This window comes from Lissotriton vulgaris, chromosome 8 (genome assembly GCF_964263255.1).
Source record: "Lissotriton vulgaris chromosome 8, aLisVul1.2, whole genome shotgun sequence".
Classification (NCBI taxonomy): Eukaryota; Metazoa; Chordata; class Amphibia; order Caudata; family Salamandridae; genus Lissotriton; species Lissotriton vulgaris.
In genome coordinates, this window is record NC_141696.1 from 1434517037 (window position 1) to 1434533256 (window position 16220).

At 41.9% G+C, this 16220-nt stretch overlaps 1 protein-coding gene across 1 annotated transcript in view; it reads left to right on the plus strand.

Moving 5' to 3' along the window:
• Window positions 1-259: 259 nt before the first annotated feature.
• The window catches only part of LOC147698891 (uncharacterized), a 101959-nt gene continuing 85998 nt past the window's right edge, over window positions 260-16220 (plus strand). The window contains exon 1 of the mRNA XM_086935508.1: window positions 260-392. Within this exon, the coding sequence (XP_086791634.1) occupies window positions 361-392 (32 nt within the window). The 5' untranslated portion in view covers window positions 260-360. The remainder of the gene's footprint in view (window positions 393-16220) is intronic.

The window sequence follows — 16220 nt, forward strand, 5'->3', positions numbered from 1 at the left end:
TAGAGATGTGCTGTCTTTGGTGTGCGAGACAAGGTCCTATTGGCCGTGCACCCTCTCTCGTGCCTGCATCTCAGGAAATGATACACTCCGTACATCTCCCTTCACTTCCTGTTCACTTCCTCCTTGCAGGGAGCCCGGCTTTGCACTCGGTTCATCTGGGGCGCTCTGCATGTATGTGCGGTCTGCGCGCGGTCCACAACCGCACTACCTTTCGCATCTCCGCCTGATAGAGCGAGCATAGAGGGGAGCGGGGAGGGGCGCGGGGGCTTCTGGGCGCAACAAACAGCGCGGACGCTCAGGATGAGAAGAGAAACAAATTAAAAGACACAAAACCAGAGCTGCAGCCAAGTGTCCGAGAGAATGGGGAACTTCAGCTGCATACCAAAGCAAAGGTACGTGCTACACCCTGAGAAGCAAACTAGAATGTATGCCTCCTGCACACACCCCAGGTGACAAGACACCTACCAGCCTTTCCGTAGTACTGCTTCTTAGAGACTATATCTGCTTGACTCTAAAATGTGTCGTTTGAACAATTGTTTCATTCTGACTATTTTTTTTTCTTTTTTTCTTTTACATTTTAAATTAAATCTTAAATAATGTAGCGGTAGAAAGAGCTCTCTTCTTTCGTCTCGCATAAAAAACGATTTCAAATAGTTGAGCATTCCGCTGCTGTTTATCTGGTGAATAAGCTCTGAGTCGTGGACTGTAGCGTGTGACGATGAGTAACAGAATGAATGACTCGAGCGTCAACCAGAAGGTCGTTCAGCCCTTTACTTCTGTGCCAACTAGCAAGAGTTCAAAGCTGGTCAAATGACCGACTTTGGAGCATATGTACACACTTGTCCCAACTCTCAGCCATCAGCCACTACCATGGAGGATAGCCTAGCACCTGCCAAAAACATGAAACAGTATAAACTACATATATACTTGATTTCAAAGCCATTCATGGCACAGAATGTCCATGATACTGTTGATTTCCCGAATATTCAAATAAACATTGCTGCAGCAAGCTGAAATCCATGCAGTCTTCCATACATTGCAAAACACTTTTACAGCGTGTCTTTATAAGTTTAAAACTGCCCCAACTTGCAAACATGGGCCACTTTTTTAGCTATCTGATTCACTAATGGAGGCCACTTTTTAGCTATGTGAGTTGTTAAGGAGGACCACGTTTATTTGTGTGCCCGGGCCTACTTTCTGTTGCAGTCCAGTCTGTCCTTTAATCTCCCAATTTGTCATGCCCCGCACTCCAATCTGAATTACCGACTCAACCAAACCATGTCTTCCTCAAACTTGTCTTGAACTCCTCTGTAATGCCTCCACACCCATCTTCGAAAATGAAAGAGCCATCCCTGGACCTTTTTTCTGCACAGGAGTGGTGGAAGGGCTACTTTCTCTTTTCACTGGTGTTCTTTCTAGGATATCTGACTCTCATCTTCACTGGTTTCCGGTTCTCTTTAAACCTGTGGTAATTGGGGAGAGGTTGTGGTTTCACGGCCAGAGCTAGCTATTTTGGAAATGGGAACCAGTTTTGTGTCTCGGCTGAGCATCCTGAGATTGTGGGCAAATCACTTAATTTCCCTGTGCATAAAAAAAGGAAGACTTTGTGTAATGTAACTGTTGCTCATGTAAAGCGCTCCTGTTCTTTTGGTCGAAGTTTGTGCTATATAAAACTGCAAAAACAATAACACACACACACGCCGCACACATACACGCATGCACACAACCACACAAATACTCACATATATATTTGTCGGAAAAGGCCGGAATCACGGTTGCAACGCGTTCAGTATGGCAAACCGTGTCCGAATAAAAATGTTAGATGTGTCAGTCCTGTTCTTTATTTGGAGCAGGTTTTGGAGTATATATGTATATATATGTGATCAAGGGCCCAGGAGCCCGAAACGCGTCTTGATGCTGCTGTTTTACCTGTGCCATTAAAGAACAACTGAGGCCAGATTCTGTGGTCCGTCTCCTTTCTATGCCTCGCCGATCGTAGAGATTGGAAGTCGCTTGGGGAGTATCTTTGTGCATATATATATATATATATATTTGAATTTTTCCATAGCAGATACTATGGCCTTGAAAACTGCTCACTCGCTTACCAATGATGATATTGACTCCATAGCCAATACTCAGGAAGTTTTTAAGTCTATGGAATAATTAGTAGCAGTGCTGGCAACAGTCCTTTTTGTTCAAAGTCCACATTTGTCCCTGTTATGCCAAGGGACGCCATTGACATTTTTAATGATCGTGTGATTGAGGACTTAAAGGAACTCAATCGGACTGTTGCTAGAAAGGATAAACATAGAAGTTACAGAGATAAACAGTACTCCACCCTTAGCCGTAAAATAAACTCTCATGGTAACATCATTGTCAATAAAGCAGATAAAGGTGGAAACGTCGTCCTGTGGCCACGGGATATGTATGTTAAGGAAGCTGAGAGGCAATTGAGTGACCCAGCTTGCTACAGAAAAGCCTCATTTAATGAATTGAACAAGGTAAAACTATTAGTGCACACGCACTTGGCACAATGGAAAAGGGAAGGTTTGATAAGTAAAAAAGAGTTTGAGTTTCTGAAAAAGGATTTTCCTCTCACTCCTACGCTTTACTTATTACCCAAAATCCATAAAGGTATTTCACCTATACCTGGGCGTCCCATCATCTCAGCCCAAAATGGACTTTTGGAACCTATATCCAAATATGTGGATTACTTTCTTCATGATTTTATGGAGGCTCTTCCTACTTATTTAAGACACTGGTGATTTTCTGACCAAGTTGAATGACATTGTTTGGAAACCTAATTACATGTTTTTGGTAATGGATATTACCTCTCTTTACACCTCGATCAATCATAGTGATGGTTTAACTGCTGTTGAATATTTCTTATCTAAAAGGGACATCAAGTATTTTGAACATAGCAAAATGCTGATTACTATGATCGATTTGTGTCTCAAGAATAATTTTTTCTTGTTCAACAATGAAGTCTACCAGCAATTGCGGGGTGTTGCGATGGGGGCATGCTTCTCCCCCAGCTACGCATGTTTACACGTGGGCTGGTGGGAGAGGCATGTTCTTGGTGGGCTCCGTGATTGTTTGGGGGACTCTGAGACAGGCATTGTTAAAATGTGGCGTTTTATTGACGACGCATTTATAATCTGGCAAGGTTGTAAATATTCTGCGGAAGAATTTGTGAGTAATATCAATATCAACTCGTTGAACTTGGAGTTTACAGCCAATATAACCAATGTGAGTGTAGACTTCTTGGATGTAGAGGTTTAAATTATGGAAAATAAGATCATGACTAGGATGCATAGAAAATCCACTGCTGGAAATTCTATTTTACATTCCCAAAGCAATCATCCTCGCCATCTTATCAAGAGTATTCCTTATGGGGATTTTTTTTTAAATACATATATACTTGTTTTAAAAGCCATCCATGGCACAGAATGTTCATGATACTGTTGATTTCCTGAATATTCAAATAAACATTGCCTGCAGCAAGCTGAAATCCATGCAGTCTTCCATACATTGCAAAACACTTTCACAGCGTGTCTTTATAAGTTTAAAACTGCCCCAACTTGCAAACATGGGCCACTGTTTTAGCTATCTGATTCACTAATGGAGGCCACTTTTTAGCTATGTGAGATGCTAAGGAGGACCACATTTATTTGTTGCAGTTCAATCTGTCCTTTAATCTCCCAATTTGTCATACCCCGCACTCCAATCTGAATTCCCGACTCAACCAAACCATGTCTTCCTCAAACTTGTCTTGAACTCCTCTGTAATGCCTCCACACCCATCTTCGAAAATGAAAGAGCCATCCCTGGACCTTTTTTTTCTGCACAGGAGTGGTGGAAGGGCTACTTTCTCTTTTCACTGGTGTTCTTTTTAGGATATCTGAATCTCATCTTCACTGGTTTCCGGTTCTCTTTAAACCTGTGGTAATTGGGGAGAGGTTGTGGTTTCACGGCCAGAGCTAGCTATTTTGGAAATGGGAACCAGTTTTGTGTCTCGGCGGAGCATCCTGAGATTGTGGGCAAATCACTTAATTTCCCTGTGCATAAAAAAAGGAAGACTTTGTGTAATGTAACTGTTGCTCATGTAAAGCGCTCCTGTTCTTTTGGTCGAAGTTTGTGCTATATAAAACTGCAAAAACAATAACACACACACACGCCGCACACATACACGCATGCACACAACCACACAAATACACACATATATATTTGTCGGAAAAGGCCGGAATCGCGGTTGCAACGCGTTCAGTATGGCAAACCGTGTCTGAATAAAAATGTTAGATGTGTCAGTCCTGTTCTTTATTTGGAGCAGGTTTTGGAGTATGTAATATATATTTGATCAAGGGCCCAGGAGCCCGACACGCATTTTGCTGTTGCTGTTTTACCTGTGCCATTAAAGAACAACTGAGGCCAGATCCTGTGGTCCGTCTCCTTTCTATGCCTCGCCGATCGTAGGGATTGGAGGTTTCTTGGGGAGTATCTTTGTGCATATATATATATTTTAATGTTTCCATAGCAGATACTATGGCCTTGAAAACTGCTCACTCGCTTGCCAATGATGATATTGACTCCATAGCCAATACTCAGGAAGTTTTTAAGTCTATGGGAATAATTAGTGGCAGTGCTGGCAACAGTCCTTTTTGTCCAAAGTCCACATTTGTCCCTGTTATGCCAAGGGACGCCATTGACATTTTTAATGATCGTGTGATTGAGGACTTAAAGGAACTCAATCAGACTGCTGCTAGAAAGGATAAACATAGAAGTTACAGAGATAAACAGTACTCCACCCTTATCCGTAAAATAAACTCTCATTGTAACATCATTGTCAATAAAGCAGCTAAAGGTGGAAACGTCGTCCTGTGGCCACGGGATATGTATGTTAAGGAAGCAGAGAGGCAATTGAGTGACCCAGCTTGCTACAGAAAAGCCTCATTTAATGAATTGAACAAGGTAAAACTATTAGTGCACACGAACTTGGCACAATGGAAAAGGGAAGGTTTGATAAGTAAAAAAGAGTTTGAGTTTCTGAAAAAGGATTTTCCTATCACTCCTACGCTTTACTTATTACCCAAAATCCATAAAGGTATTTCACCTATACCTGGGCATCCCATCATCTCGGCCCAAAATGGACTTTTGGAACCTATATCCAAATATGTGGATTACTTTCTTCATGATTTTATGGAGGCTCTTTTCACCTATTTAAGAGTCACTGGTGATTTTCTGACCAAGTTGAATGACATTGTTTGGAAACCTAATTACATGTTTTTGGTAATGGATATTACCTCTCTTTACACCTCGATCAATCATAGTGATGGTTTAACTGCTGTTGAATATTTCTTATCTAAAAGGGACATCAAGTATTTTGAACACAGCAAAATGCTGATTACTATGATCGATTTGTGTCTCAAGAATAATTTTTTCTTGTTCAACAATGAAGTCTACCAGCAATTGCGGGGTGCTGCGATGGGGGCATGCTTCTCCCCCAGCTACGCATGTTTATACGTGGGCTGGTGGGAGAGGCATGTTCTTGGTGGGCTCCGTGATTGTTTGGGGGATTCTGAGACTGGCATTGTTAAAATGTGGCGTTTTATTGACGACGTATTTATAATCTGGCAAGGTTGTAAATCTTCTGCGGAATAATTTGTGAGTAATATCAATATCAACTCGTTGAACTTGGAGTTTACAGCCAATATAAACAATTTGAGTGTAGACTTCTTGGATGTAGAGGTTTAAATTATGGAAAATAAGATCATGACTAGGATGCATAGAAAATCCACTGCTGAAAATTCTATTTTACATGCCCAAAGCAATCATCCTCGCCATTTTATCAAGAGTATTCCTTATGGGGAATTTTTAAGGATCAAGCGCATCTGTAATAATGAAATGATCTGGCTATATGTCTTGATGGTTCCTTTCACAGGTTTTTACGTAGGGGATATGATAAAGATGCACTCACTAGTTCCCGAAAGAAAGTGATGTTTAATCAAACGGAGTCCAATTTTGATACTGGGGTTACTGTTACTGTTACTCCTGAGTCAGTGCCCACTCAAACTGATAAATCTACTATCCATTTAATCACCACCTTTAATAACCAAGAGAGGAAGATCAAACAGATACTAAAATCCAATTGGCCTATTTTAAAAACAGATATTACATTAGCGCCCCTTTTGGAAGACAGACCAAGCATTACTTTTCGTAGAGCACCCTCTATGAGGGATGCTCTGGTAAAAACAAGTCCGGAGGTCAATATTAAATCCAACTGGCTTTCCAACAGGACTGGGTTCCGTAAATGTAGCTCATGCAGGGCTTGTAAATTTGGAGTTAACACTACTGAATATTCTGAAGGTGTTACTAATACTACTATGAAGATTAATAGTCTTTACACCTGCAAAACTGATTATGCGGTTTATGTTTTAAAGTGTACTTGCCAGCTACTATATGTTGGTAGCACCAAATTACAAGTATATAACCGCATTTTACAGCACCTTCGGGCCATAGTCAATTCTGACCCTAATTACCCCGTGGCGCGTCATTTTAAATTAGTTCATAATAACAATCTGAATGAACTACAATATTTTGTGATTGACGCTGTCCCTTCAACAAAGAGAGGGGGTGATAGAGAGAAGAAATTAAGACAATTGGAAAGCCATTATATAGTCCTCCTTAATAGTAAGATTCCTAACAGCTTGAATATGGGCGAAGATCTTCATAACTTTCTGTAAATATTTTAGCTTATTTCATTATGTGCACAGTATTTTAATGGTTCTACCCATATGTATGGTTTTAGCTATTTATATATTGTGCTGAGGATGACTTATTGCTAATTTATTGGGCTTTTCTATGCAGTATTCTAGTGTTTTGTTGTATATATTCTATGAAATTCCTCTTGATATTTTCCATGCAGTGTTACCTTTTCTTGCCCAACATATTCTGATGTTTTCCCGTCCTGACCAATATCGGTGACATTACCACCGGCCCCTCTCTTCCTCTCCCATGGACAGATCATTTCCTTATCCCCTTCTCCTGCCCTCTATTTACAGCCCCCCACAACTCGCCAAAACCCGTATCACCGATCGACGCTGGCACAAACTTGTCCCAGAGGAATGGGCCAACACCCTTGCTAATTCTACACCGACTCTCTCTGGTGACCCCATCGTCGCTGATGATCAGTACAATCTCTGGATCACATCCTCATTGGATCAACTCCTCCCCAAAATAACCACCCTCAAACATCCCAAGCGAGTCACCCCCGCTCCCTGGTATACTCCAGAGCTTAAAGTCCTTAGACAGGAATGCAAGAAAATGGAACGCTCCTGGAGGAAGGATAAGGATAAGGACAAAAAGGATGCCTACCAAACCGCACTCCAAACCTATAAAACCTCTCTCCAGAAAACTAAAAGTCTATTCTTTCAAAAAAGAATAGAACACGCTGCTTGCTCCAGTAAAGAATCTTTCACCATTCTAAAGGAGATCCTCAAAGTCCCCGACTCATCACCCAGAATCCCACCAGATCCCAAGGCTGATGAGGAAAAATGCTACAAATTAGCCAACTTCTTCACGGATAAGATCCAGAAAATCCTCGATTCAATTCCAACCACCAACACGTGCGAAGATATAGAGACCAATAACACTCCTGTCGCCCCTTGTCTCACCTCTTGGGGACCAGTGACAGTCGAGGAGGTCGAAAGCACGCTAAATAACATCAAAAGCGGCTCCCCCAGAGACCCTGCGCCGTTACGCTTTCTTAAGAGTGTAGCACCCACGATCATCCCCCCCTTACCCAGCTCATCAACACCTCACTGGAACAGGGTATCGTCCCCCCCAACTGGAAAGCGGCAGTAGTTAAGGCACTATTGAAGAAACCTTCCCTTGACCCCGCCGACTTAGCCAACAACAGACCAATCTCCCTCCTCCCTGGAACTAGCAAAATCGCCGAAAAGCTGGTAAACAGAAAACTATCCCAATTTCTGGAAACCAATGATCGGCTGAAAAGATTGCAAACGGGATTCCGCCCAGGGCAGGGCACCGACATCGCCCTCCTGGTAGCGGTGGAAGACGCCAGAGCACTACTCGACGCTGGAGGATCAGTGGCAGTGATCCTCCTCGACCTCAGTGCGGCCTTCGACACCGTCAACCACCAACTCCTGATCCAACGCCTCAGGAGTGTCGGCGTGGAAGGAAAAGCACTGTCCTGGCTATCCTCCTTTTTGGGGCATCGGTCCTTTAAAATCTGGGAGAACAACACCCGCTCCTCCGAAAAACCCCTCCAGTGTGGCGTACCTCAGGGCTCCTCCCTGAGCCCCACATTGTTTAACATCTACATGTCCCCACTGGAGGAGGTCGTCACCCCTTTCGGAGTGAGCATCGTCAGCTACGCTGACGATACACAACTAGTGGTCTCCTTATCCCACCCAAGCCAACAACCTGCAGACCTCTACAATTGTCTCACGGATATACAAGGATGGATGAACCGTTCCCATCTCAAACTTAACGGCTCGAAAACCGACATCCTCCTCCTGGGTCAGAAGGGACCCTCCCTGTCACCGAACATCTGGTCACAGAACATCTGGCCACCCTGTTTAGGCCCGCCCCCAGACCCAAAATCCGAGGTTAAGAGCCTGGGAGTCTGGCTCGAAAAAGACCTTTCGTTCGCCACACAGGCAAAGAAAGTAGCCGGGACATGCTTTGGGCTCCTTAAATCAATCCGTAAGATCCGCCCTTTACTCCCTCCTACCGCAAATAAACTATTGATCCAAGGCCTAATACTCTCCAGGATCGACTACAGCAATTCCATCTACCTGGGCGCTCCTGAGGCCACTCTGAACCGGCTACAGAGGATCCAAAATGCGGCTGCCCGGATCGTTACCAACACACCCGCCAGAGCCTCAGCTAAGCCGGCTCTTAGGCTCCTCCACTGGCTCCCGATCAGGGAACGAGTCCAGTTCAAAGCCCTTTGCCTGACCCACAAATCTCTGCAAAACAAAGGACCTCCGATCCTAGCTAAATTCATCATACCGTACAAAGCCGGAAGAGCTCTTCGCTCCGATCAGGAACATTTCATCACCATCCCCAGAGTCAAGAAGGCCCGCACGGGTGGAAGACGCTTCTCGGTTCATACCGCACGTCTCTGGAACGCCCTCCGCCGCGAGATCAGAACAGAACCCAACTACCTAAGTTTCAGAAAGAGGCTGAAAACCTTCCTTTTTCCATAAATCCTTCTCACCTCCTTGCCCCTCACTCCCCTCTGGTTAATTGTTCCTAGCGCTGGGATACTCACGGGTGACTACGCGCTCTATAAAAAAAAAAAAATATATATATTAATGTTTTGTCTTTGAGAAATTGATAAATTTTGCACATGTTTTTTACAGTGCATGTATTTACTGCTTAATTTGTTACATTAGCCGGTTAATTGCACTTTATTGCACTTTACACTTTTTCACCCATGAATTTTTTGTCTTGGCTGTGGATAATTTTTAAACTTTGGAAATTACCTTGCTCTGGTCCATGTCATGGGCTTAAAATTGTTGCACTATCTTTCTGCACTTTCATTATATTATGTGGTTTTTAATCGTTTTATTGGATTGTGTCCGCTTGACCTCCTGGGACAAGACATATTTATGAAATATTTTCATTAATGTATTTGGGGCTATGATCTAGGCCACTTGCCCTGTATTTTCAGCCTAAATTCTATCATCGTTTCATCATTGTATTTATGGAGATAGTTTTGGAAATGATTATGGTTTTTTAAACTTGTTCCTTGACTATAAATTTCTCCAATACAGTGATGTTATTAACATATAAGTATGGAATTTTATCCTTACATTTGAGCAAGCCGATTGTGCTATGAATAGTATTTTTTCTATGTCCTTGCTGGTATGGGATGAGTCAAATGTAGTGACTGCCAGTATTTAACCACATGTATCTCTGGGATTGTCATGTGATCAAGTCCAGGTTTCCCGGACGAAACACGTCATGTTGCCGTCCCCATCGATGGAATAAAGCACCTTATTTTCACTACGAACCCTGGCAGTGGTCTGTACCTGGTTTTGTGTTGGAGCCGTTTTCTGGTTACTTGCACTTCAGGATTGTGGACTCCTATATATATGTATATATATATGTATATATATATATATATATATATATATATATATATATATATATATATATATATAAAAACAGCAATCTCCTTTCTGAATAAAAAGAAGCAGAAGCCTCAGCGGGGGTGAAAGGCAGCTCCATTTAATTAACATTTTTAAGGCGAATGCATTTCGGCCGGTGTGGCCTTCGTCTGCGCCAACAATAAAATGAATGAAGAGTCCCTCGCTTCTGCAGTGTTAGTAAGTCCAGCCGCACTATGATAGGTGCAGATAGTAGCTCCGCCCCCAAGCGTCAATTACCTCAATTCAGCTGGTCAGTGCAACACAAAGACTCAGTGTCCCAGAAAGCAGCAGTGGCTCCCAGGTGAGTGATGCTTGGGTTCAATATATATATTACCTACTGGTGGTCGCCAGTAGGTATATATAGTTAGGATTTTTTCTCTATGGGACTTTTGAAAATTCTATGTCTAATAACTTTGGCGTTTGTGGACGGAATCGGCTGAAATGTTCAGGAAAATGGCACATTTTGTTTCTGAGCAGCCCCTGAAAATTTGGGGGGTTTCGTCAAGGGGGGGCTGAGAAAAAAAGGGGGGTCCCAAAACGCGTTTTTAACATTGAGTTTTCCATAGGGCGTTTGGCCTCACTTTTAGCTCGAACGGCTGAATGGATTTGCACGAAACTTGGCAAAATTGTAGGGACTGTTAGCCCGATGTGCCTTTGCTGGGTCTCAATATATGTGCTCCAGTGGATTTTGAGACATTTTTTTATTTTTCTTTTTTTTCTTTTTTTTGTCCTCATATATGCCACCAGAATATGTATGCTCTAGATGGGTCTCACTGTTGCCTCTTATACTGTTATTTTTTGAGTCCGCCATGGAAACAGTATCATAGCAGACAGAGATTTCCCAGAGGTAGGCTGCTTTCCTTATCCTACTCCTCCAGGCCTATTTTAGGCACCCTAGGCCTGGTGGAGGACAGGACCGACACAACCTCTGGCATAATACACAGGACCGCTCACCTATTTATCCAGACCATCAATTTAGACCAGACATTCTCAGTGTTCTCACTGCGGCCAACCTGATCCATTTTACACACTTCCATTATGTACTTCAGGCATACTGCAAATCTAGGGGGAGATGCTGACTTCCACTCCATGCAAATTTGTCTCCTTGCGATAGCTATTATGTAAAAAATGAACTGAGTATCCAAACTCTTGATATTATAGTCTTTCAATAGACCAAAGAAGACAAGTCTGCGAGAGCACATGATGGTTATTGAAAGTACATCACCCAGGAAATCCATTATCGCTTTCCAGTAGTCTTGAATGACTGGACATTCCAGAAAGATATGGATATCATCAGCAGCGTTATGGTTACAACGGGGACAATAATAGTTGTTTAGTGTAATCTTATGCAATTTGACCGGAGTCCAATAGACTCTATAAGCCGTAAACAGGTGATTGCGTCTTAAATTGGCTGGTTTAATTAGCCTCTGTGAGAGAGAAAAGGAATCTAACCATACTTTACTGACTTCTTCGGGGGGCTCAGATATACAATTTCCCCATAACTTTATTATCTCCAAATACAATTTACTCTCCTCTTCTTTGATCATCAAATTGTACCAAAATGAAAGCTCTTTTACCCATTTCCCCCCTCTGCCAATTGCCTCAAGAATATCTGTATCTTCCTCCCTTTGCATATTTTGACTGGACCACCAGGCGGATAGTTGATAGTATTTGAACCTAGTCAACTGTCCATCTGTAAGTTGTGCTAACGAATTCCAACTCACTAGGCCCGAATCTGCCCAAAGATCCCCCCATTTTTTAAACCCAGCTGTTTTCAGGGGTTGTGACAGTTGATCCTGGAGGCATTGAGGTGTACCAGGAGAGTCCCATATTGGGGAATGTGTATGGTAATAGGGAATATTAAATGTCTTCCTGATGAACCCCCAATTTTTTAGTGCAGTCTGTAAAATTTTAAGGCGAATTTTTTAAAAAAAATTCTGGTCTCCAAACTTAAATATAAAGTAATCATGGTTATAAGGTGAGTCGGTTAACATAGCTTGGAACAGGCGGCCCTGTGATGATGCATCAAGCTTATTCGCAAGAAGCCTAAAGTTTTTAAAGTGAAATGCATGACAGTATGACAAAAGATCAGGGAGGGCTAGCCCTCCTATTTTTAAACCCCTCCTCAGTTTCTTCCATGCGATTCTTGTTGACTTACAGGCCCATATAAAGGATCCAATTTTACCCTGTAGAGTATTAATGTCTTTCAATGGGAATGATAAGGGGATGCAGTTAAATAGAAAAGTCAATTTTGGAAGAATTGTCATTTTAATAAGGTTGACACGACCATAAATGTTCAAAGGCAAGTTCCCCCATCTTGTTAAAGTTTTATTAATATCTTTAACCACCTTTTGCCAACTGAATGATGTAATATCATTTAATGATTGAGTTAAGTAAATTCCCAGGTACCTCATATTCTGTTTTGCACCCAATATATGTGTGTTATTATTCCAACCCATAATCTCAGTTTTCTCCTTATTAATCTGGTACCCAGACAATTTCCCAAATTCTTCCAATAGATGAAATAGCCTCGGAATTGCTACCGAGTGATCAGAGGTATATAAAAGAAGGTCGTCTGCGTACAACGCCACCTTCAAGGGCAGATTTCCAAGCTGAAATGGTTGAATGATATTGTCCTCTCTAATCCCACAAACAAAGGGCTCCATATAAACGTCAAACAAAAGGGGAGACAGAGGACAACCCTGCCTGGTACCTCGAGATATATCAAACCACTCAGATAAAATTCCGTTAACTAAGACCTTTGCCTTTGGACTGTGGTATAAGGATCTAACCGCCTCTATGAAGATTTGAGGGAACCCAAAAGCCGCCATTGTGGCCCATAGATACTTCCAATTGACCTGATCGAAGGCCTTAGCCGCATCTATGGCAACCAGGGCCAGTGGGAGATTTTTAGCGTTGGCGTAGTCTATGGCCCCTATTGCTTGAAACGTTAGTTCGTTTAACTGTCTCCCTGGGATAAAGCCTCTCTGGTCAGGGTGAATTATAGATTTTATGACCTTCGATAGTCTAGTGGCTAAAATACCAGAGTACATCTTCATATCCGTGTTCAGTAATGAGATGGGTCTATAGGACTCTATTCTTTTCAAGTCTTTATTTGGTTTAGGTATAAGCGTTATAATAGCTTCTCCCCATGAAGGAGGTGTAGAATAGCCATGAATCAATAAAAGATTGAAGAGTTCCCTTAATGGAGTTATTAATTGGTCTTTATTATCCAAATAGATCTCCACTGGCAACCCATCTGAACCTGCAGCTTTCCCTCTTTTCATTTTCTTCAGTTGATCTAGAATTTCCCCTTCTGTTATCTCACTTTCCAAGTATGCTTTATCCGATTCGGATATTTGCGGAAGATGTTTTATAACCAGCCAGGATTCTAAATCCTCCCCCTTAGGATCTTTGTCTTCTGTGTAAAGACTCCTCATGAAGGACCTTGCTTCTTCTCTTATCTCTGCGTCTGTTTCTATCAAATCTCCTGTCTGTCTTTGCAATAGGGCTTTGATGTTATTTCTCGTTCTCTCTTCTCTGGCTTTCCAAGCAAGGAGGGCTCCACACTTCTCTCCATACTCAAAATTTTTTAATCTACTAGACTCCCATTTTTCTTTAAGAGTTCTCTCATCCGAAATTTTTAATTGAAGCTGTAAGTCAATAAGTTCCTTCTCTAACAAATGTATTTCCCTGGAGTTCGTTAAGATTGCATTTTGTAATTCGAGATCCTTTCTTGTTATTGCTGCCAAGTCTTCCCTTCTTTTTATTTTTATACTCTTTCTCTTATAATACATTAGAGAACTTAAAACACCCCTCAAGTAAGCCTTATAAGTTTCCCATACTACCTGGGAGGAGGAGGATCCTGAATTTATTATAAAGAACTCTGATGTTTTATCTTTAACTTCTACTTTTATCTGATTATCTAGTAGAAACGATCTCTCCAGTGTCCACCTTGGTTTTGGTGAAGTTATATTCAGTTCAATTACCGATTCTAGAACAGCGTGGTCCGATAATCCTGTAGGCGTGAAGGAAAGATAGTTAATATCTTTGAGAAGGTGTTGGTCAACTAAAAGATGATCTATTCTAGAATAATTCTTGTATTTTTTACTATAAAAAGTGGAGCCTGGTTGAGATCTATACTTTTTTCTCCAGACATCTACTAGAGTAAAGTCTTTCATTAAGGCATCTAAAATGGCAAGTGATTTTAAGGGAGCATGGTATTTAGCCCTAGAGGTTCTATCTAGTTTTTGATCGAAGACCAGATTAAAATCCCCACCTAAGATTAGAGGGCCAGTTGTCGTAAATAATGCTAATTCTAGTTTGGACAGCGGAACCGGATTGTCCTCGTTTGGACCATAGTACGCTGCGATTGTATATGGGATAGTTTGAATATATACTTCTGCGACTAGCCACCTTCCCGATTCATCTGTCTCAAAACTTCTCAAGCTTATCCCTCTGTTCGCTCGAATTATAATGGAAACTCCCCTTGTAACGCCAGATTGCCTGGAACTAATTATGTCTTGAACCCACCTAGACTTCTTAAAGAGAGAATCACATAATACTGCCTCTAAGTGTGTTTCTTGTAACATTATAATTTGAGCATCCGAATTTCTTAAGAATTCACGAATTCTATTCTGTTTTATTTTTTCCCCTATACCATTAATATTCCATGACAGAACCTTAAGCTTATACGGATTAATCATGAATCTGATGTACGCTTGTGCCCATCCATACCTTTATGCATCAAACATTTGTTTATATATGAGGATTTTTTATTTTTCCCCCTGACTCCCCCCACCCGTTGAACCCCTCCCCCCTGAGGAACCCCCCCAACATACCTGGCGATGACTTCGCCTTTCGGAGCAACGGAGTAGTGCCCTTGACCAGTTTACTGTATTCTAGCGAGACAAATTAAATTACAAATAAATCATCGTGTCTCCCAGTTTTGTCATACAGCCTTCTTATACAATCATTTATTTTCTCAAATTCTCCCCTACCATTCCCCCTTTTTTTTATTTTTTTTTTTATTTCCTTTTATTATTTTCTTCCTTGAAGTAATCAGCTTATCTGCCCAGTTCTATTCCTCCTGCTCGCATCTTATTCGGTCTAAAAGATTGTCGACCTCTTCTGGCTGTGTGAAGCTATATGTCTTGTTCTTCCACATAATCCTGAGCATGGCTGGGAATCTCATCTGGACATGTGCTCCCATTGACCTTAAATCCGGCATTCTAGTGCCCAGCTCCCATTGTCTTTGTGCAGTTCTTGCGCCAATATCGGACCTGATAAGGTAAGGACTAGACTTATAGCGTAGATCTGTTTTCATAAGGGATCTCCCTAGGATGAGCTCTTTAACACTGTATGTCTGGAAGTTTACAATTATTTTCCTAGGAGTTTTCCTATCTGTACGCCTCTTGTAAGGGTCTCTATGTACCCTTTGGATTTCTGCCTCCAAATCTATATCCGGACGATCTTTTAAAACATCGTCTCTCAGGAGTTTACAGATCCCTTTAATCCCTTTAAGTCCTCCAACTCTTCCCCTTCTGGTATTTTCAAGATCCTTAAGTTATTCCTCCTAGCTTGGGTCTCCAGCCGTTCAATGTCCATAACCAGTGATCTGTTCTGGGCTTTAAGAAGTTCTATGTCCTTTTGATTTCCATGTACAGTTTTGTTCAAAGCAGCTGCTTCTATTTCAAGTTTCCCTGTGCGCAAATTGACCTCCTCTAGCTTAGATTCTAACACATCGAATCTGTCCTGTATTGTTTTTTGATTGGCTTCCGATATCTCAAATTTCGACATCATGTCACCTCTCAAGGATCGAAAAAGATCCCCTAGTCGGTCACTCTCCTGCTCGCTTGAATCATCAGACCTCCTCCTTATTCCTGAAGTTATTTGGGCTGAATCTGATTGATTATCTTTGCTTGCGTCCATTCTCCTAGTCTCCTCTTCTGCCTCCTTAGAGCTGCTTTGTACAAGTTTAACCGTTCCAGCCTGACTCTTAGGTCTAGTGTCTTGGTTTCCTTGCACTTTATCTACTGGGGGT